At 41.5% G+C, this 21501-nt stretch overlaps 1 protein-coding gene across 4 annotated transcripts in view; it reads right to left on the bottom strand.

Annotated features, from left to right (window-relative positions):
* The window catches only part of NCKAP5 (NCK associated protein 5), a 608460-nt gene that overhangs the window by 137645 nt on the left and 449314 nt on the right, over positions 1-21501 (bottom strand). For all 4 annotated transcript variants that reach the window (XM_075070259.1, XM_075070261.1, XM_075070260.1 and 1 more), the window contains one exon: positions 2297-2365. In XM_075070259.1, coding sequence (XP_074926360.1) covers positions 2297-2365 — 69 coding nt within the window. The remainder of the gene's footprint in view (positions 1-2296; positions 2366-21501) is intronic.

The following is a 21501-nucleotide window of genomic DNA, read 5'->3' as shown; positions in this document are numbered from 1 at the left end:
TGGTTAGTGTGGACGGAAAATCCGAATTATTGAGCCTCCGCCGGGCGGGGACCCACAGTGCACCACTGACCGCTTGGACAGCAATTGAACTCGATGCAGCGGGCAGGTAAACAGGAAAAGCCCCGCAACTTTGAATTCATTTCCTGTTTGCCCAGCGTGGAGCTCTGATCAGCACGGGTGGCGATGCAGTCTCAAATCCAAAAAGAGCTCAGCATGACCTATAGAAGATACTAGATCGGTCACTGTGGATGGGGAGACAAATCTGTTGTATCAAATAATCCGATATGTTAATATCGAATTTAGCGCTACTCCTCTCGTCGGGGTGGAGTACAGAAATTGATTTAAAGAGCCCTTTATATCGATATAAAGGGCGTTGTAGTGGGACGGGTACAGCGTTAAATCGATTTAACGCTCTTTAAATCAATTTAAACGCGTAGTGTAGACCAGGCCATAGTTGGAACTCACAGGGCTTGTCTTCGGGTTTGTGGTGAGGTTGTCATGGCTGCTGAAACCAATTTATGTGCATCATTGCTCACATAGGTCCAGGCCTATCTTGGCTGAGATAAGGCAGGTTACAATATCACTAGGAAGAGCAAGGTCAAAGGATTGGAGGTGGGGAAAGAGATGAGAAATAGAGTGGGTAACAGGTGAGGCAAAGAAGAATAGAGGAGATTAGAAATAATAGAGGCATAAGAAAAAAAAAGAAGGGAACACAGAAAAGACGAGAGGCAAGACACAAGAAAATGTACAAAGCAACAAAGAGTCCTGTGGCACCTTATAGACTAACATATATTTTGGAGCAGCAGCCCTTGTCACTTACAGACAAGAAACACTGCCTCCAGGAGAGCGTTCAGAGTGGGAAGGGACAGATATGACAGCGGGAGACCTGAATTACCTGACTTAAGCACTGAGAAAATAAAATCTGGAGCACAGTTTTAAAATTACTATTATTTGTATTGCAGTAGCACGTAGGAGCCACAATCATAGACTAGGACGCCTTTGTGCTAGGCACTGTACAAATACACACCAAAAAGAGGCTCCTGCCCCAAAACGCTTAGTCTAAATACGTGGACTCCTTCTATTTTCTTATTGATGGGTAACTGTCTCACTTAACCCAGTGCTGAAATGTCTTCTGTAGCCACATCATATCCAAGACAAGAAGATAATAAAAAACAAAGCTTCATAATTTCATATTAAACTTATTAAATTCTTATATTCTATCCGAATTAGGTTCTTACACCACCATAATATCTGAGGACCTTCCATCAGTGCATTCAGGGATGTGACTAGTGTCTGTCATATGTGATTTGTTCTCTCTCTCTCGTCCTTTCTCCAAGGAGAGAATTGTGTGTGTAGGGTAGTGGTTTGCTTTTTTAAATGCACAGGCTGCTATGTGTTGCTATGATGCAAAGTGTAACGGCTTCTGTCTATCTGAGTTATAGACAGACAATCATAGATCTGGTTAAAGCCAAACTAGACAGAGCATATGATGGTGGGTGCAGACAGCCACAAAATCCATTAAAACCTTTTGGTAGGCCATATTTTATTTGTTTGTTTGTGTTTGTTTTAAAGAGGCTACATATTCTTCCATAGGGCAACAACCAGTAACACCAGCTCTTACACGAGTTAGGCAGCCGCAATGGCCTGAGCATGCTTTGCTTCCAAGTAAAAAGATCCCAGCGCAGCTAGCCAGTGCCATCCACTACAGGAGCAACAGAACACTCTCACAGCGGCAGCGGATCACAGCACTGCAGTGAGATCAGGAATTTGGGGAGGGAATCCTCCCTTTCAGCATGAGGATTAATGTAGTGGGCAAAATAAAATGCTCTGACAGGCCAGTTACTCGTGGCTTCCCCCCCATCCCCAGTGGTCGCCAGCCCTTCTCTCCTTTCCCTCCCACCCCCCTGAGAGGGGGGCCCAGTGCAAGGTCACAGAGTGCACATTGGTTAAGCTGGGCCTGGTGCTAAGCACCCTTCTTTCAGGCTAAATGGAAGGAGCAGTTAAGTCCCTTTAGGTAATGAAATAGCCGAAAACAACAGAAGCCATCACCCAAGGCAATGGGCTGCATGGGGAGGCCTGAGCAGATGCTAAACTAGGCATGTGAGCTGAGGGCTCCTAAACTAGGCATGTGAGGTGAGGGCTCCCTGATTTTACGCGTGCGTGCGTGTTAGAGAAAGTTAACAGAGCCTCTAGGGCTGGGAACCTACTGCAAAGGCAGGCTTGGGGAAACTGCCTGCTTGTTGTTCATTACAGTCAGAGAAACTCAGTCATAAAATCTTTCTTAAATCTACATTACCTCATCGAGGCACCTTTCATACTGTTCTCTTTGATTTTCATTTTCCAGAGCCAATGCTGAATTCTCTGCCTGTAGTAAGAAGCAAAAATATAATGCAAATGAATCACTAGGTATTTTGTGCTACATGACAACTTATTCAATGAATTTACTGCACATTCCTCCTCAGGATCCAAAATAATCGCTTAAAAATACACAAAACATATTTGCTTTAAGTTATTGTTATAAATAAAACTGAAATGTCATTAGTTTTATGAAGTTATCCAAAAAATACATTACAATTTAGAGAAATACAAGTATTGACATTTTAAGTACATCTGTAAGCTAGTCTTGTCAGATGCAAAGATAGTCTTTAGTAAAACACTGCAAATGATAGTTTGCACGTCAATTTTTGTTTCTGGTACTGTACATTGAAACTGACACCCAATCTGCATGGAGAAAGTATTTGGTGGAAACAGAATCTAACCCAAGCTAAAAGCCACAATAAGCCATTCCAGGGCACTGAAATTGAGTAACTGTGGATATAGTGGCCACATAATAATTGATGGGTAAATTACATCTCTAATCATAAAAAGTAATTTTCTTAATCCACTACATTAACAACACATGCCAAAGTCCATCATTTCAAAAGTGAAAAGGAATTATATTTTACAACATCTAAATAAAATCTTAAAGTCAAACAATAAATTTCATTCTAACAAATGTCGGTTTAAAAATTAAAAGTTTCCTATATACTAATGGCTTTAATCTGTCCTTAATTATTCACTCTTCTGAGTTTTTTCTGTAAAGCACATGAAAAAAATAGCACAAGCTGGTATTAAAATTTAAATTGCATTAAATCACCATACTCTTCTATATAATTTTGCCTTTACCTTGGGAAGCTCGTGTGTCACAGAAATTCCCCAAAATATAACAGAAACATATACATGAGTTTCAAATAAGAGCAAGGTTCAACTATATTCCTCTCAAAGACCGAAAAATAAAACAAAATATAAAAATGTGCAAATTAAAGCTGGCCTTGGGAATCTATATGTTGTCCCTGGTCCCCAGTCATATCCTTCACATCACGCAACCATAACATCATAATCAATACATTCAGAGAATTAAAACCATTAAAAAGTTTATATTACTCACCTCCCTTTTACTAAACTGATAATCCATAAAAGCCTAATAAATGACGTTCCAAAAAATAATTGTGGTTAAGAGACAATGGTCACATGCATGGCTAATGTTTGCATTCCAGACCAAAAAGTTTATTGATGTAATCAAACACATCTTACGGGAAAATTTTGCCGAGCAAGAGCAACAGTTATCTCTTTATAGGAAAAAAAATAAAAAAATAAAAAATAAAGAAACCTGAGCAAAACTGCAATTAGTTAATTCACCGACCTTTATTCCAAATTCAAGATTAACCTAAAATAATGTGTTGGAAGAAGAAAGAGAAATGCCCATAATAGCCAGTATTTAAGCATCCTAGAGAAAAGCCAAAGGGTGAGAAAAGAGAGCAACATATGGAGATCCCTTACATTTCTAAGCAAACAGTTTTATAAAGTCAGCAATACACTCCAGAGACATCAGCAAATGTTATGAATTTCTCTGCATTATAACTGCACCATAAAGCACACCCATAGATTCAACATTTGGTTACAAGGGAGTTTCTAAGTGTCCCAGCAAAACGGTGGAACATGATGCAGCAAAAGGTAAAGCTGTAAATTCGAAGCAGAAGCAAAGGTGGAAGCAGAAGTCAGAATAACAAAAGCAGCAGTAAGAGTTTGGGAGCTGGATGCTCAAATATCCAAGAGGACATCATTCATGCATACCAGAGCTAAAACAGAATTAGGAATGCACAAACTATCTGAAACCCAAGGAAAGTGCCAGTCCACTCAGGAAACAGACACTTCTTATCAGTTTGGAAAAGTGTTCCATGCTCCTTGTGGTTGCTTATTTAAAGATGCACATTGCAAAAACTGTAATTAAAAAGGTCATATCCAAACACTTGTCATGCTGTAAGAAATAAGGAAGAGACCAAACTGGAATATAGAAAAAGGAATGTCAATGTACACTCTGTAGACAGAAGCAGTCGTGACACAGACTGACAGAGTGGAGAAGCCAGTTGTGGATATAGTGTGAGCAAAAATTACACATCAGCAATGGGTTGACACCCTGTGTGGTGGGAAAAATGCTTGAAATGGAATTGGACACTGACTCCATAGTCCCATGTATGGAATATATGAAAACTTTAAAAATAACTAACTGAGGGAAACACTGTTGTTACTAAAACATATATGGGAAAAAAAGATACTACCAACTGGAGTAAAGCTAGTGAATGTAGAGTATAACAATAAGCAATGTTTATTAGACTCCCATATCATTGAGAATGGGGGCTAAGCCCTGTGGGGCCATGAATGGTTAAGAATATAAGAACAGCCATACTGGGTCAGACCAAAGATCCATCAAGCTCAGTATCCTGTCCTCTGACAGTGGCCAATGGCAGGTGCCTCAAAGGGAATGAACACAGGTTATCATCAAGTGATCCATGTCCTATCACCCAACTCCAGCTTCTGGCAAACAGAGGCTAGGGACGCCATTCCAGCCCATCCTGGATAATACCCATTGATGGACCTATCTTCCATGAATCTATCTAGCTCCCTTTTGAACTCTGTTATAGTATTGGCCTTCATAACACTCTCTGGCAAGGAGTTCCAGAGGTTGGCAGTGCGTTGCTTGAGAAAATACTTTCTATGTTTGTTTTAAATGTGCTACCTATTAATTCCATTTGGTGGTCCCTTGTTCTTGTATTATGAGAAGGAGTAAATAACACTTCCTTATTTACTTTCTCTATATCATTCATGATTTTATAAACCTCTATCATATCCCCCCTTAGTCATCTCTTTTCCAAGCTGAAAAGTCCCAGTCTTATTAATCTCTCCTCATACGGAAGCCATTCTATACCCCTAATCATTTTTGCTGCCCTTTTCTGAAACTTTTCCAATTCCAATATATCTTTTTTGAGATGGGACGACCACATCTGCATGCAGTATTCAAGGTATGGGTGTACCATGGATTTATACAGAGGCAATATGATGTTTTCTCTGTCTTATTATCTATCCATTTCTTGATGATTTCTATCATTCTGTTCACTTTTTTGACTGCTGCTGCACATTGAGTGGATGATTTCAGAGAATTATCCACAATGACACCAAGATCTCTTTCTTGAGTGGGAACAGCTAACCTAGACCCCACCATTGTATATGTATCGTTAGGATTATGTTTTCCAGTGTGCATTACTTTGCATTTATCAACATTAAATTTCATCTGCCATTTTGTTACCCAGTCACTCAGTTTTGAGAGATCCTTTTGCAGCTCTTCACAGTCTTCCGGGACTTACCTATCTTGAGTAGTTTTGTATCATCTGCAAATTTTGCCACCTCCCTGTTTACCCCTTTTTTCAGATTGTTTATGAATATGTTCTTCTGGATTGGAAATCTATAAAGATCTATAAAGTCACTTTCAGTATACCCCACTAAAACAGGTGAACAGCAGCTGGAAGGGATACTATGTCGAGCATTGGGAATAATCAAGGAGGGCACAGGAACTCTAAAACACATGAAGGCTAAAATAATCCTCGTCGAGAAAGCACAACCCAAGTTTCACAAAACTCAACCTGTACCTTACCGTATTCGCTCAAAGGTAGATGCTGAATTGGAAAGTCTGGAAAGACAGGGCATACTTTCAAAAGTGGTCTGGAGTAAATGGGGAACTCCTATCATTCCAGTTGTAAAAAAAATGCAATGCAGTTAGTGTTTGTGGATGTATTAAGGTCACCATAAACACTGTATTGAAAATACCTACACAAGGAAGTTCAGGAAGAGTCTAAGGCAAACCTCACAAACAACACACAAAAAACTCTCTACCAGTACAGCAGGCTAGTGTGTAGTATTTCCTTCAGCTACTGCTAAATGGCAATGGACCAAGTTTTGCGAGGTATTCCGAGAACACAGTGGTATCTGGATGACATGACTGTGACCAGTAGAAGCGAAGAGGAAGATCTGGAATCCCTGAAGAGGATATTAAAGTGTCTAAAAGAACATGGGTTACAAGCCAATTGCATAAAATGTGAACTATTCAAGGACTCCGTAGCTTATTGTGTGCACGTTACTGATACACAAGGCCCACATAAATCTCAGAAGAAGATTAAAGCAGTGCTGAAAGCTCCGCTGCCAAAGAATGTGTCATAACTTAGATCATTTCTAGGATTTTTTAACTACTATAGCCTATTTGAACCACACTGAGCAACTGTGTTGCATTTGCTGAACTGCTTGCTACAAACTGGTCAAAAGTCAGTATAGTCATGTGAGTGTCAAAAAGCTTTCCTGGAAGCAAAACAATTGGTCATTTGTTCTGTGGGCTAATGCACTTCAACCCACCGCTGCCTGTCAAGTTAGCATGTGATGCTTCTTTACATGGAATTGGGATGGTTATATTGCACACCAAGCCAGATGGCAGTGAGAGATCCATAGCTCTTGCTTCCAGTCTCTCAGTGCCAGAATGTAACTATGCACAAATAGACAAAGAGGCTTTAAGTCTGGTATTGGGTGCAAAGAAATTCAACCCATACTTATATGGGAGGAAAGTCACACTTTTCATAGAGCACCAAGCCCTGGTATCAATCTTTCATTTGAGGAAGGGAGTTCCCGTGACAACTGCGGCATGAGTACAATGCTTGGCCCTCTTCTTAGCAGGTTATATCTATAGCATTGAATTCAAAAGAACAGATGCTCACACGAACCCAGACAGGCTCCCCCATCGGCCAATGCTAGTTGAAGGGCAACCAGTAACAAAAACAAAATTTATCAGATTTGTAAACTTGTTACACATTGAGTGCCCAGTGACTTGTAGTTTATTCGAGCAAGAAACCAAGATGGATCCCACACTAGCTTAGGTTTTTGAAGCCACTCTGAAGGGCTGGAAATATACTGAGAGCCCTAATTTGGCACCCATTTACACTGGCAAAGTTGAATTTATGATACATCCAGGAATTCATGTTATTATACCTAGCAAACTGCATATAACAGTCTTAGAAAAGATCCCCGTAAGTAACCTAGGAGGAGTAAAAATGAAGGCATTTGCCAGAACGTTTTCTATGGTGACCAGGCATTGACTAACAAATAGAGCCACTTACTAAGGAATATTTATGATGCCAACCGGTACCAGAATGCCTAAACCAGCACCATTATACCCCTCAGAATGGCCCTCCACACCGTGGTAGTGTCTGCATACTGATTTTGCAGGACCATTTTGGAGAATAATATGTCTAGTAGTGGTGGATGCCCATTCCAAATGGTTGCATATTTTTTGCATGAAAACCACCACAGCTGCACAGATGGTAGAAAAATCTTTGAATTTTGTTTGCAAGAACTCGACTCAGGAATAAGTTGTGAGTGACAGCAGCCTTCAGTTAAGTTCAGAAGAGTTTCAGTCATTCACAAAGAAAAATGATGTTAGACATGTTACCTCAGCACCATGCCACCGAGCCACAAATGGCTTGGTTGAAAGACTTGTACAAACTTCTATACAAGCTCTGTGATCCATAAAAGACGAGAAGGGGTCATTACAGAAGTTGGCATGCTTCTTACTAGCATATCAAAATGCACAACATGCCATGATGAACCAAATGTCTGAAATTCTGTTTCTGGACTGAAATCTCAGGTCATGCTCGGACTTATTAAAGATCTAGGCCTACAAGTCAGAAATAGTCAAATAAGTTAAGCTATGGAGAGAGTGCACCTTGTAAGCTACAAATGGATCAAGCAGGGTGGGTGCATGATTACCAGAGACCAGTACATGGACTGCAGCAATTCTTAGCACACAAATGAGTACTTTGTCCTACAGAGTACAAATGGCACCCAATGTGTTTTGGCACTGCCACACTGACCCACTACAAGATTTGGGGGTGACTCCATGACTGATAAAAGAAGTAAAACTTGGGGATCCATAAATTGTTCCGATACTGGTGCCCCAACTGAAGCAATAACATTATACCAGAAAACAGCTGCATTGAACCATCAGCATCATCTGAGGGAACATACAAATCAGACATTACTGTGGACACACCACTTCCTCAGGGAAATGTTCAAAATGTTGGCAGATGCTAACCACAGAGAAAATACAAACAACCTAAAAGATTTGACTTGTAACTGAACCTTTGGTTGTTCCCCTACAAATACTTCTGAAGGTTTTGGGCCAATTTGATTTCAGGGAGAGGATAGATAGGATATATTTGAATGTACTGAGCATGTTGAATCTGTTTATGTGAATTTGCAATTATAGTTTTATTTTTGAGTCAGTACTCACCAGCATGAATAGGTATTTTACAATCTAGCCCTAAAATAGTAAGCTTGAAAAAAATATATGATACAGATTGCTCCCATGTCCAGATGCCTAAAAGATCTGCTAACAATATACAGTCATACAGTAAACACGCTACTACAAAATATCAAAACTGAGCCCTACATTTCTTTCAGTCTGTCTTATTTTGACTGCTGTGATGTAGTAATAAAATGGAAGCTAAATCTAAAACTGCTTATGTTTTATTGTCTAATATACGACTTCAGCAAGCTATTCCTTGATGAATACACTGCCAAAATTAGGAAATCTGAGCATGACCGCATTAATAATAAATAGTACATTTTTCCTCTTTGCCTGCCACAGTGGAAATATCTGTATAATACAAACTTTTTCACACCAGTGGCTTTGAATGTGTACAGAAAGGATGTAATCCAGCCTATGCTAGCTTGCCTCTTGATTGCTGAGCAAATCATGCCCATTTAGTATTTTTGTAATGAGGACTGAGCAAGGAAGGGAACACTTCACAGACTTCATTTAGGATCCTGGTGGGTTGACAGATCTATACTTTATACAGTATGTCACCCCATATTGCAACAGAACACTTACAGTAAACCACAATCATCTCTATAATATTTACATATATATAAACTTGGGAATAGAGTTTGTAGTCTTAACCCAACACTTTTCTTTCAAGCCAATGTGCTTTTTCTCTTTGGAAGAACAGAATGGTAGAGAATTGTGGAAGTCTTCCACCACTCTTATTACCCAGACATTTTACTTCATGGTGCTGGGAAACCTAATGATCCTTGGTTCCTCTACCCCCAAGAATTCAGATTCCAGACATCTTCTGATTGGGAAAGGCTTGTGGGATTTGCATGGAATTAAGCAGCATCACTCCTTATAATTATTTGAAAAGGTACTCTGAGAAACTCTGTATATTGTGCCTCTATTACATATTTTTTGTGGGGGGTGCAAAGTGGGACAGTAAACTCCAAGCTGTATGTATACCAAGCTAAGTTGCTATAGCAAGCTGATGACCTCTATAGAATGAAAACTAAGTCATGTTTACTAACCCTCAGAGGCATAATACAGAAATAGAAGTTTTTCACCTGACATAACCTAGGAGATGAGTCCATAAATCAAAAGGAAGAAAGCTGGAAGATTATTGATGACGGCACTTTCTTAAGTACCAATTGTCTGGTTTCTGCAGTCATTCTGGTTTTAGATACAGCTGTACTTTTATTCTAATGGATCTGTGCACATCTTTTTTCTTCTGTGTTTTCTTACGTCCCATTACACACACGGAACATAAACAACTAAACAAAACAACCTAAAAGCCAAAGCAGTCTAATCATGGTAAACAGTCCCAGGGACCAGGGACATGTATGGTCTGTCACTAGTGTTTCAGCAGCTCAGATCGTGGGTAAGCATTTCTCTGCTAGGGTCTCAGCCCTCATCATGTAGTATCATTCAGTCAGAGACACGTTGCAAAGAAAGCTTGCCATTAGATGAGTCATTACATACTGCTTCGCATGCTATTAAGGCACTATAAGATCCTGCTGATGCCAAGATAGAGGCTTATGTGCTTCATATCTTCAAATTGGAATAAAAGGTTTCTACTGTAGAAGAGTCTCTCCAAACAGTTAGTGGGAAATATAACGTTTTAAATCAGTAACTGGATAATGCTAAGCAAAATTCAGCTGCCTTAATTAGAGACAACTTTGTTCTAAACCATAAGACTGAATTTATGGAAAATCAATTAGAAAGTGAAAACTTAAGATTACTTTGTATAAAATAGGGGTTTTCTGGCATTGACACCATCGCCAAGATACAGTCATTACTAGAGACGTATTCATTTCTTAGTTTGATCTACTTTTCAGGGTGGAAAAGGCAGATTATATCTCCAGTAAAGCTATAAATATTTTCAGGATGTCAGAGCCGGAATAAAAATATTTCCCACCCCCACCTCAGCAAGGGTCTTATGAAAGATATGAATTAGTTCATGATAAGTACTTTGAGATCTGCAGAAGAAAAGTGTGACACAGTATACCGATTGGAGAAAGTCTTCAACACTTTTACAAATATGATGGAAGAAAAAAAAAAACTACTGAATTTTCCTCCAAAAGACTGATTTTCTTTCAAGAACCAATTATTGCAGAGTCAAGATATGAAACAAAGGAATATGGAGGGCAGGATAGCAGACGTATTCGGCACTGAGGGGAAAGGAAATGAGGGTTTAAAGGTCGTATGTCAAGTTAGTAAGTCAAAATTTTTTGAAGATATCATTGATAAAGGTCAAGGGGAACAGAGTTATGACAGTGAACTTTAAAAACACTGACAGAATGCTAGAACACTGGTTACTCTGTGCATTTCCTTGTTATTCATACTAAACCAGTAGTCCCTTTATAGAAAGGTTTATTGATTTACACAAACACTCATTTGTCATACCCTGTATAGTACATTAAGAGCTGCCCAAGTACTTCAAATGAACTCAGCAATTTTTTTCATGATTTTAATCTATGATTTCATACATTTTGTGCTCAAAGGTGTATGGATTCCACCATTTATAGCTATCCAGAAAGGATGGTTTGAACGTAGGAAGAAGTTTGTAGACTGCGTAGATGGTGGTAATGGTTCCTGGATCCCTTATGTCCTTTGGGATTTTTTCTAAGCTACTGCTCTAGAAGGAGACAGCCATCTCCATGTCTTTGACCCCGGTGAACTGTTTACCTTCATCTTTTTCTGCATGTCTTGACAAGACAGTGACAACGTACCTTTTGAAAGTAAGTAATTACATCAAACTTTTACTGGCATCAGGGGCGGCTCTAGGTATTTTGCCGCCCCAAGCATGGCAGGCAGGCTGCCTTCGGTGGCTTGCCTCCCCAGTCCTGCGAATTCGGCGGCAGCGTGCGGGAGGTCCACCAAAGCCATGGGACAAGTGGACCCTCTGCAGGCATGCCATCAAAGGCAACCTGTCTGCTGCCCTCGCAGCAACCGGCAGAGCGCCCCCCGCGGCTTGCCGCCCCAAGCATGCACTTGGCGTGCTGGTGCCTGGAGCTGCCCCTGACTGGCATAGTTATGTTGGTTCGGGGTGTGATATTTGTAATGATAAAATTATTCTAGTAAAAGCCCTAATGTAGATGTAGTTACATCACTATAAAACTGTTTATACTGGTATAATTTTTGCTGGTTCCATGTTTCCTTTTATATTGATATAACTGCTTCAACAGTAGGAGTTATAGTACAACTGCATCTTCAGAGTGTCATCCAACCAATACAATTCTTTCTTGTCCTTCAGTCCAGCCTCATTCACCGTGCAGCTTCCAACTTCTGTAACAAATGAGGCAGGGGTCCTACATTTAGCAGCTTAATTCACGACATGGCCTTGATTCATTGCATAAGCACTGTTCATTCTAACTTGAATGAAGCAGGAGTCCGGCAGAAACAACAGTATGCATCCATGTAATTAAATACTACTATAATACATATGCACAAGGAGATCAAACTGAGGTTGCAAAGAATGTTAACACTGGTATTTCCTTACTTTTGAGTGCTTGACTGTGCTAACTTAACATTCTTTTACTGTCTCTTACCCTTTCCCCCACAGCCCGTCTGTGCTCAGCCCTACATCTACTGACTCCCCACTGCCTGCCTGCCCCCCCATCAGCTCCTTACCACAACCTCTCTGCCTATATCAATGCCCTCTCCTATAGGCTGATCCTCCACTCCCACCCCCGGCTCTATCACCCCCTCTGCATTCAAGTCAGGTTACTTCCTCCTTCCCTGCCACACTCTCTGGGTGCCAGCAACAGGAACATTGAGATGACAGGAGAGACAGTCTCCTGGCTCTCCCTTCATTTGCTTGGTGCCTCAATGGGCCTTGGGAAAGTTCTCCTTTGCCCTTACATCTCTGGGTGTAATAGTCTGTACCCCTGTATTCACCCCTTACACACTAGTATAATAATTTTTGTACAAGTATGGCTTGTGAGGTATCATTTGAAAACTCAACTTGCAACATTGTGTAACGTAAAATTATAAGATTCCATTGTATGGTGTTACTAAGACATATTCCAAGTCTGGGGAGAGGCCAGACCAGTTCCTCAGAGACGAAAGACTAGCTGACACATTAGCCTAGTTTCAACAGGACAAATGGGCCATCACCTGCTTAAGTGGCTATTCATTGGCAGGAAAAGGGACATGGGGGAAAAATCTACATCTTGAAAAGAAATAGTTTGGGGTTCCCATCCACACAGACTTTTTGTCTCCTGAACCTCAACTGGAAATGCTTCTCAAAGAAGAGAAAGAACTGTAACAGGGGAGGGTAGATGCACCAAATCATTCCTCCCTTTCTTTCTACCTATGTGATCTACAACGCCTGAAGAACAAAGGAAGCAGCATTCAGCTGGATGAAGGATCCTGACTGAAAGAAGTTCAGCCAGTAGGACTGCTGAACCATGGTAAAAGAGACCTTGCTTTGAATTCACTCTAGTATGCATTTTACTTCTATTTTTCTTATAACCAATTCTGACTTTTATGTCTCATTACTTAGTCACTTAATATCTATCCCTTTGTAGTTATTAAACTCGTTCTATTGTTTTATCTAAACCAGTATGTTGACATTGAAGTGTTTAGGAAACTCCATTTGGGATATCAGGATGAGTGCATACCATTTTCTATTAATAAAATGACAGATTTATATTAGCTTGTATTGTCCAGGAGATGGCTGGGCAGTACAAGATACACATTTTTGGGGAAAGTCTGGGACTGGGAGTTTTTTTTGGTGTTGCTCTCTAGTGTAAGTCAAGAGTGGCTGGCTACAGCACTCATACAATATAACTATGAATACAGTAATATACTACTACATACTAGATGCTTTGTGTGAGAAGGCCAGGAATGGTAGCTCTCACCATGAAGCAGTGTAAAAGGCACCCCAGGTTAGAGACGTGAGGGGACACAGCTGTTCATCACTGCAGATTTTACCTTGGTTATGTCACACTGCGACACAGCATGATCAGTTACAATGTGTAGATGGCACATCTACAGTCCAGTCACATACAGGAGTGTGAGGGAATGGAGCATGCTCAGTACAAACAGAATCTTCAGAGCATTTAGCTGCCGAACTCTAACAAGAGATTTTACTGTGTGAATACGTGACTTTTCAATGGCTCATAACTTGGCCAAATTTGTTTTTGCCCACATGCAAACAGCAAAATGTGCATCCTTCCTTCCATATTTTAAGTCCCTGCTCCAAAAGTATGGAGGCACTAAAACTTCTGAGCTAAATTGTCTTAAAATCTGGCAAAACTATAAACAACTGAAAATAGGATTTTATAATGGGAAGAGTTGTAAGTATTGCTACCAGCTCAACCTATAATCAGAGAACTTATTAGACCTTAGTATGGGTGGGCTTCTCTCTATTATGCTCACATTTTCTGAACTTCCATGCTAATAGTCAGCATTACTAGTTTTTAAATGTTACAAAATACAATGATACAAAATAAAGCAGTCCTAGAGTAAGCAACCAACAGTTTTCACTTAAGTTCTCTGAAAACATCCACTCAAGGTGCAGCGGCAGTCAAAAAAGCAAACATGGGAATCATGAAGAAAGGGATAGATAATAAGACAGAAAATATCACATTGCCTCTGAATAAATCTATGGTTTGCCCACACCATGAATACTGCGTGCAGATACGGTCGCCCCATCTCTAAAAAGGTCTATTGGAACTGGAAAAGATTCAGAAAAGGGCAACAAAAATGATTAGGGGTATAGAATGGCTTCTGTATGAGGAGAGATTAATAAAATTGGGACTTTTCAGCCTGGAAAAGAGGTGACTAAGGGGGGATATGATATAGGTCTATAAAATCATGAGTGGTGTAGAGTAAGTAAATAAGGAAGTGTTATTTACTCCTTCTCATAATACAAGAATAACGGGCCACCAAATGAAATTAATAGGTAGCGGGTTTAAAACAAACAAAGTATTTTTTCATGCAACACACTGTCAACCTCTGGAACTCCTTGCCAGAGGGTGTTGTGAAGGCCAATACTATAACAGGGTTCAAAAGGGAGCTAGATAGATTCATGGAAGATAGGTCCATCAACGGGTATTATCCAGGATGGGCAGAATGGTGTCCCTAGCCTCTGATTGCCAGAAACTGGGACTGGGTGACAGGGCATGGATCACTTGAAGATAACCTGTGTTCATTCCCCTTGGGGCACCTGCCATTGGCCACTGTCAGAGGACAGGATACTGGGCTTGATGGACCTTTGGTTTGACCCAGTATGGCCGTTCTTATGTTCTAAGTTCTCTCTAAGATGTGCGGCTGCCCAGCAGTCTATCAAGTGCTGTGCACTTCAGGTGCCCCTCCTCCACTGCCGCACGGCTCCTGCTCTCTGCCTTGGAGCCCCTGGCCAGCAGCTCCCGGGATCCTCCTTCTTGCTGTTCAGAGTGGGGGGAGGAGGGCTCTGATATCAGAGTGTCCACCTCCCCACGCCCATGTATCCCATCTCCATGGGGGGAGGGGGGAACACAACAGAGCTCAGGAATGGGATGGAGCTTGCTGGCGGCTACTACTGTGTCTGAACAAACAGGCTTCAGACTGGTGAGTGCTGATCTACTTGAAGAGGCAGCATACTTAAAGGGGCAGCATGGTGTCTATCTCTCTCACACACACAGTGTGTCTCTGTCTCACACACACACAGTGTATCCCTGTCTCATACACACGCTCTTTCACACTCACCTCCCAACATATACTTTTATTATTGTTGTTGTTTCTTCTCGATACTTCCTGCAATGCACATATATTCTCTGTAATTTTATTCCTTTGAAGTGCTATTATTTTAGTCTTTTGACTGGTCTACGCATTTAATAATTTTTATTTCTCTCTTATGCTTAAATTTAATTCTTTGAGTAGCGAGTTCTAAAATGCCTAACCTGTTCTGGCTGGAGGAATTATCCCTACGGTAACTTTTTAAAAATATATATCTAGGTTTTTTGTTTCTTCTGGTGCCACCCATCTGCACATACCTCAATATTGGTTCACATAACAAAATTCATTCTGCACATGGATGAAAAAAACTAGAGGGAACATTGGTTTTCACATATACTTTTTTCCTCATAGGTTGAATGTTCTCTAACAAGGCAAATGAGGCCGTCTGTTCTTTCCTTGTCAACACCAGCAATACGACAGTGTTTAAGCCTCTGTATTTATGTAGTTACTAAAAAAGTCAGGAAATAAATACGGTTTATAAAGAAAGTTAACTGCTTCCCCCACAGCATCCAGTTACCAGATCTTTAGAGCAGAGTGGACAAGTGGATGCAGCTGAATGTGATATGAGATGACAAACTAATAAACTAAGCTAAATTGCATATGGCACATTATTTGTATAAGAACCGTAAACTTGTACGTTTCCAAAAACGGGTGTGTGGATTAGTGCTGGAGACAGAACTGGGAGTAAGGAAATTAACCCCATTTATTCACAAGCTAGCAAAAAACAGGGGAAGTTGTTGACCCTCATTGCATTGCCCTGCAGCAATATGCCTCCACTGAGCTAAGTGACTCCCTAAGTGCCAACAAAGGCAGCATGTAGTTCTAAAAGGCTGGTCTACACTACGCTTTAACAAATTTAGGCAGCAATTAACAAATTTAACCCAGCACGCCATTCCACAAACGAAGGCCCTTTATATCGATATATAGGGCTCTTTAAACTGATTTCTGTACTCCTCCCGACAGAGGGAGTAGCGCTTGAAATCGTTATTGCATTTCTGATTGAGGTTTAGTGTGGCGCAAACCGAAGTAATTGGCCTCCGGGCGGCACCCTCACAGTGCACCATTGTGACCTTACTGAACAGTGCATCTGAACTACAGAGCACTGTGCCATGGTAGACAGGAAAAAGCCCCGCGATACTTGAATTATAGATTTTCCTGATGTTGCCCACCGATGGAGCTCTGAATTAGCAATGTGGCGAGTGCAGTACTCAAATCCAAAAGACGCTCCCCAGCATGGGTAGGATACTGGAGAACAAATCTGTTCTATCGAGCTCCGTTACAGAAGACGAAAGTGAAAACGCATTGGAAAAATCTCTCAGGCTATGATAGAACAAAACAGCCAACAGCCCAGTGCTGTGGGAAAAGCGGAACAGAAAGCCACAAAGAAGCAAATGGACGCTCATCTCAGATGGTAGGGAGGGGGAGGCGGATACTGAGTACTCCAGCTATACGCCAAAATGTACCTGCAGTAGCTCCGCAAGCATTTGCATTCTTGCTGAGCTCCCAAATACAGGAGGGTCAAAAAAGTTCCAACGGTTGTTTCAAGGGTATTAATGTCATCATAAAAAACTTACACCCCTGCAGACTCTCCCCCGTGACATGCCCCGAAAGAAAAGGAGAAAAAAGCTTATCTCTAACTTTTTTCAATGTCAACCTTGATTATGCAGTGGTGCCAGTAGACGGATGCTGCAGTGCTCGCACATGAACCTAGCATCTCCCTTCCTGTGGCAGATGGTACAATTATGACGGTGCTATCCATCACCACGCAGCCCCGGAGTGCGCCCTGGGCTGGCCTTAAGGAGGCAGGCTGGGGGGCCTGGGGTAAAATAGGAATGACTCCTGTCCATTCACATAGATGGTAACAGAATGACTGGTAACTGTCCTCATCTAGCAACTGGAGGTGAGCTCTATCAAGTCACGTAAACCCTTTCATGCTATAAGATAAATGATTTCTGTACTGTCTGGACAATCATAACAGTGGGATGCGGGCCTCCTCTCCCGCCCAGCCGTTAATGCCTGCCTGGAACTATCATAGCAGCTGGGAGACGCTGCCCCCTCATTTTTATATCACTAAAGTCAGTGTTTCTTATTCTCATTCTTTATACTTCATCACACAACATGGGGGAACGGCCACGTGTAGCCCCAGGAAAGGGCTGGGGAGGAGGGAAGCATGTGGGGTTTGTTGGAGGTGGCACCCCTGTGAATGGCATGCAGCTCACCATTGTCCTGCGGTATCTCGTGGGGGCCTTGAACAACGGAGTCACAGCTGTGCCTCTGTTCTTAGTTACACCTTGCCATTAGTGCAGGAATGACTCTAGTTTTTAGATACAATAACGTAAGAAGGGGACACAACCAGGCAGTCATTCCCATTTTGTCCATGCGCCCCCGGCCGAACCTCAGCGAGGCGCAGCCAGGCACACCCATGTAACAGCAGCACGATGGCTAAAAACACGACTGAAACCGTCCATCTTTGCTTCACATTTAACTGGCAGACGGTGCCATAGGTTGATGGCGTAACCCTCTCTGCTCATCTGCTTCAAGGCCAATGACCAATGCCTGCTGCAGTGCTAGCCATTGCCAAGTACTGCGTCTGTCAGCAGCATCCAGTACCACATACGGTGACATGTGACAAGCAAAATGGGCTCCATGGTTGCCGTGCATAGTGCGTCTGCAGGGATAATCCAGCGTAAAATAGGGTCCAGAAAATGAGATGTCTGCCAGTTGCTCTTCACAGAGGAGGATTGTGAATGACGATATTACCACAGGTACATCACCTGCGTACACAGGAATGTATCTTGTCTTGGGCGCAATATGGCACTCGATCAAGACCCAGAATTCCAATGGTTGGAGAGAGGAGAACTATAGAAGCGGGACTTAGATAGGAGATACAAAGCTACGAGGACTAGCTACCCACCACTAGCAACGCGATCCGAGAAATGAGAGACGCTAAAGCGTCGGGTATGAGTTAGACCGCAGCGAATTCTATCGCCTCAGATTATATGGCTGCTTAGGGCCAAGTACAGCCGATAGGCACTCACGACTTTTATACAATGTTTACAATAGCGGGTTCTGGAAATACATCTGAATAACCCTTATTGGTAGTAAGAGAAGGACACATAGCATCCTGGCGAAACTCTCTCTGCTGAGTCTCAGTCTCTGATTGCTACTGAGAATAACAAATGATGTTTGACTTAAATGATTAAGTCAAGTTATCCCACTCATTCACTTGTTAGCAAAAAAGAAAAAAAAATCAGGAAGAACTCAGACTTCAACTGGGCTTCTCAAAATGCCCCAGGAAAATTAGATACATTTTTTATTTTCTGGTTTCTGCCTTGTTTTGTCATTATTAATCTCTTTTTGCGAACTGGTGAATGAGTGGGATAACTTGACTTTTAACATTCAAATCTACTTATGTTGGATAAACAATTGACCTTCACAAGGCTAAGCCAAACAAACCCAAACTATCTTAGGTTCACACATTTTACTAGAGATGAGGCTGCTTCTTAAATATAAAATATAAATCCAATTTTTCCGAGGCTTTGCAAACTATCTTTGCTGAGCTTTCTTAGGATTTTTCAAGAGAAGCTATGGCTCAATAGCTTTAACTGGCTCAAGAATCATAATATTCCTCGTTCTTATTTTTGTTGACTGTATGGTAGTTAAGAACAACAAGCCTTTAAAACCTTCAACATTTTCCCTCCTGATACCATAGAAATGTCTGGAGCTGACATTTTAACAGAAGCTTAGGAACAGGCTCTAGCAAAACAGAATGCACTATAACTCAAGACTTATCTTCCAGCAAATAAACAGCCAGGGTATAAACAAATATATCAGTAGTAGTTATTTTTTAGCAAATTCTGGTGAACGGAAAAATTCAGCATCTTTGACATATACTGTTTGTAAATACATAGAGTATAATGTATTTACAATATAATCACACACACAAAAGTATGTAGGATACAATTATGTGTCGCTATATGACAGATGTAAAGGATGCCACTATTCCATAATTTTTGACATGGTCAAACAGTATACTTTTGGAGAAAAGAACAGTGACAATATATTGGACAAACCGACAACGCTGTAAATCATATGTGTTGTCTCTAGGGGTCACAGATCTAACAAAAACTCAAAGCTCTGACATTGCCTAAATTGAGGGGCCACTGCTAGCAAGAGGAAATGATGTAGCCAAATCCGAGAGAATGTCTTCCCACTAACTTCAGCGCCACCACCAAATGGTATTACCGCATATGCTTCTTGTTCTGTTCCGGACATGATGCTAGAGGCAGTGGTGCCAAACCACAAATGCAGGGCAGAAGTCTGAATGCTCCTGCAAGGGAACATCTGTGCATGTCACCCCAAAAAGGCAATCATAATTACTGGTGTATCTTTGCTTTCTTATATTCAAACTCTTGGGTTTGGCAATCTGACTCTTTGCAAATTGTGAAGCACCTCACCAGTCTCTGCTGTGTTTCATCTCCTTGTCCAATCCTGTAAATGAGCTGATACCATAATGACTCTCTCTCCACTTGGTATCCAACAGAGCATCTCATCTTCGTGTATTTATTTTGCTTCTCCTACCTAGTATTAAATATTTTCATCTTTCTCAAAGAAATAAAAATCAATCAGTTCAGCAGTACTGAAATTGTAATTATTATGAACTAATGAAAGGCCATAAATAAGAAATGCAACCCTAATGCCTATGTGACACACCTTTAAGAACATTTTCTCTCTCTCTTCCCCTCCTCCCTCGACACACTTGCATATTATATTAAATATACATACACACAAACTCACAGAATTCACTTCACTCACCACTGAAATGGACTTTTTTTGGCATTTTGGTTTACAGGCTTGTTTATTTGTTTGGCTAGTTGCATTTCCTTAGAGATTTTTAAGGTCATACTTGACAAAGCCCTGGCTTTAGGAGCAGCATGGCTTCTCAGTAGGCCTGTCTCACTATCTGAGGCAGGGCAGCCTTCTCTCTGTTCACTGCCCCTTCCTGTTATACGTTTTTCCTTTTAAGCTCCCCACTCTCCAGGCAAGACAAGCCTTGCAGGTGCACCTTGGTAGTGCTGGAGAGGCCCATAGGCGCTCGATACTCTCTTCTATGTCAGCGTGCGGCTGTGCCCCTTTACGTACCTCACCTGTCAACCTGGAGAAGCCATACTGGGGCCGTTTGTTGCCATCCCTGATCTCCCATGAAAAGAAATCAATGTTATGGTCCCTTCCCGCCTAGTTCTGTACTCTGAAACAGTAGGGTTGTAGCACAATGTACCATCTCATTATATGTAGGTATGTGTCTTTCATGGTTTTCAAGGCTTGTCTTGCCTGGAGAGCAGGGAGCTTAAAAGGGAAAACCTATCACAGGAAGAAGGCTGCTCTGCCTCAGACAGTGAGACAGGCCTGCTGAGAAGGAGACAGGAACAAGCCATGCTGCTCCAAAAGCTGCACAACCCAGCCTCAGAGCAACATGCCTCACAAGGAGGGGCTGAAGGTGGACCTTGTGTAGATTAAGCCCAAAGGGCTGACCCAGGAAGACTGCCTGAGTTGTTTTGCCTTGTGTTTGTTTGATTTCCCACATGCTCCCCTCTCCCACAGGGAAGAAGACTTTTCTTTTGTGTGCTCCAAGAACCTCTTATATCAATCTCTTAAAGCTGGAAGGGACCTTGAAAGGTCATCAAGTCCAGCCTGCTGCTTTCACTAGCAGGACCAATTTTTGCCCCAGATCCCTAAGTGGCCCCCTTGAGGATTGAACTCACAACCCTGGGTTTAGCAGGCCAATGCTCAAACCACTGAGCTATCGCTCCCCCCTGGGCACCTACTAGAGTAGGGGAGAGTACAAGGACCTGCAGTGGGGTCTAAAGGGGACTTGTAGAGACCCTTGCCCCCCACGAGTCCCCAAAACACAAAAACAAACAAAAACACATTATATTTTTGTTTATGGTATAAAGCTTGATATTTAACCTTGTCTCTCCCAAATTTATTTTTCCCTGTCTGTCTTTTAGCTTGGAAATATGACTACTGTCAAGTCTTCCTCTCCCTGGTTTTGCTAGCTGTGTCACTGGAAGGCCAGAGAACTGGAATAGATG

Source organism: Chelonoidis abingdonii, chromosome 10, assembly GCF_003597395.2.
Source record: "Chelonoidis abingdonii isolate Lonesome George chromosome 10, CheloAbing_2.0, whole genome shotgun sequence".
NCBI lineage: Eukaryota > Metazoa > Chordata > Testudines > Testudinidae > Chelonoidis > Chelonoidis abingdonii.
The sequence above is the reverse complement of the archived record's forward strand: the minus strand, read 5'-3'. Positions and strand labels throughout refer to the sequence as shown.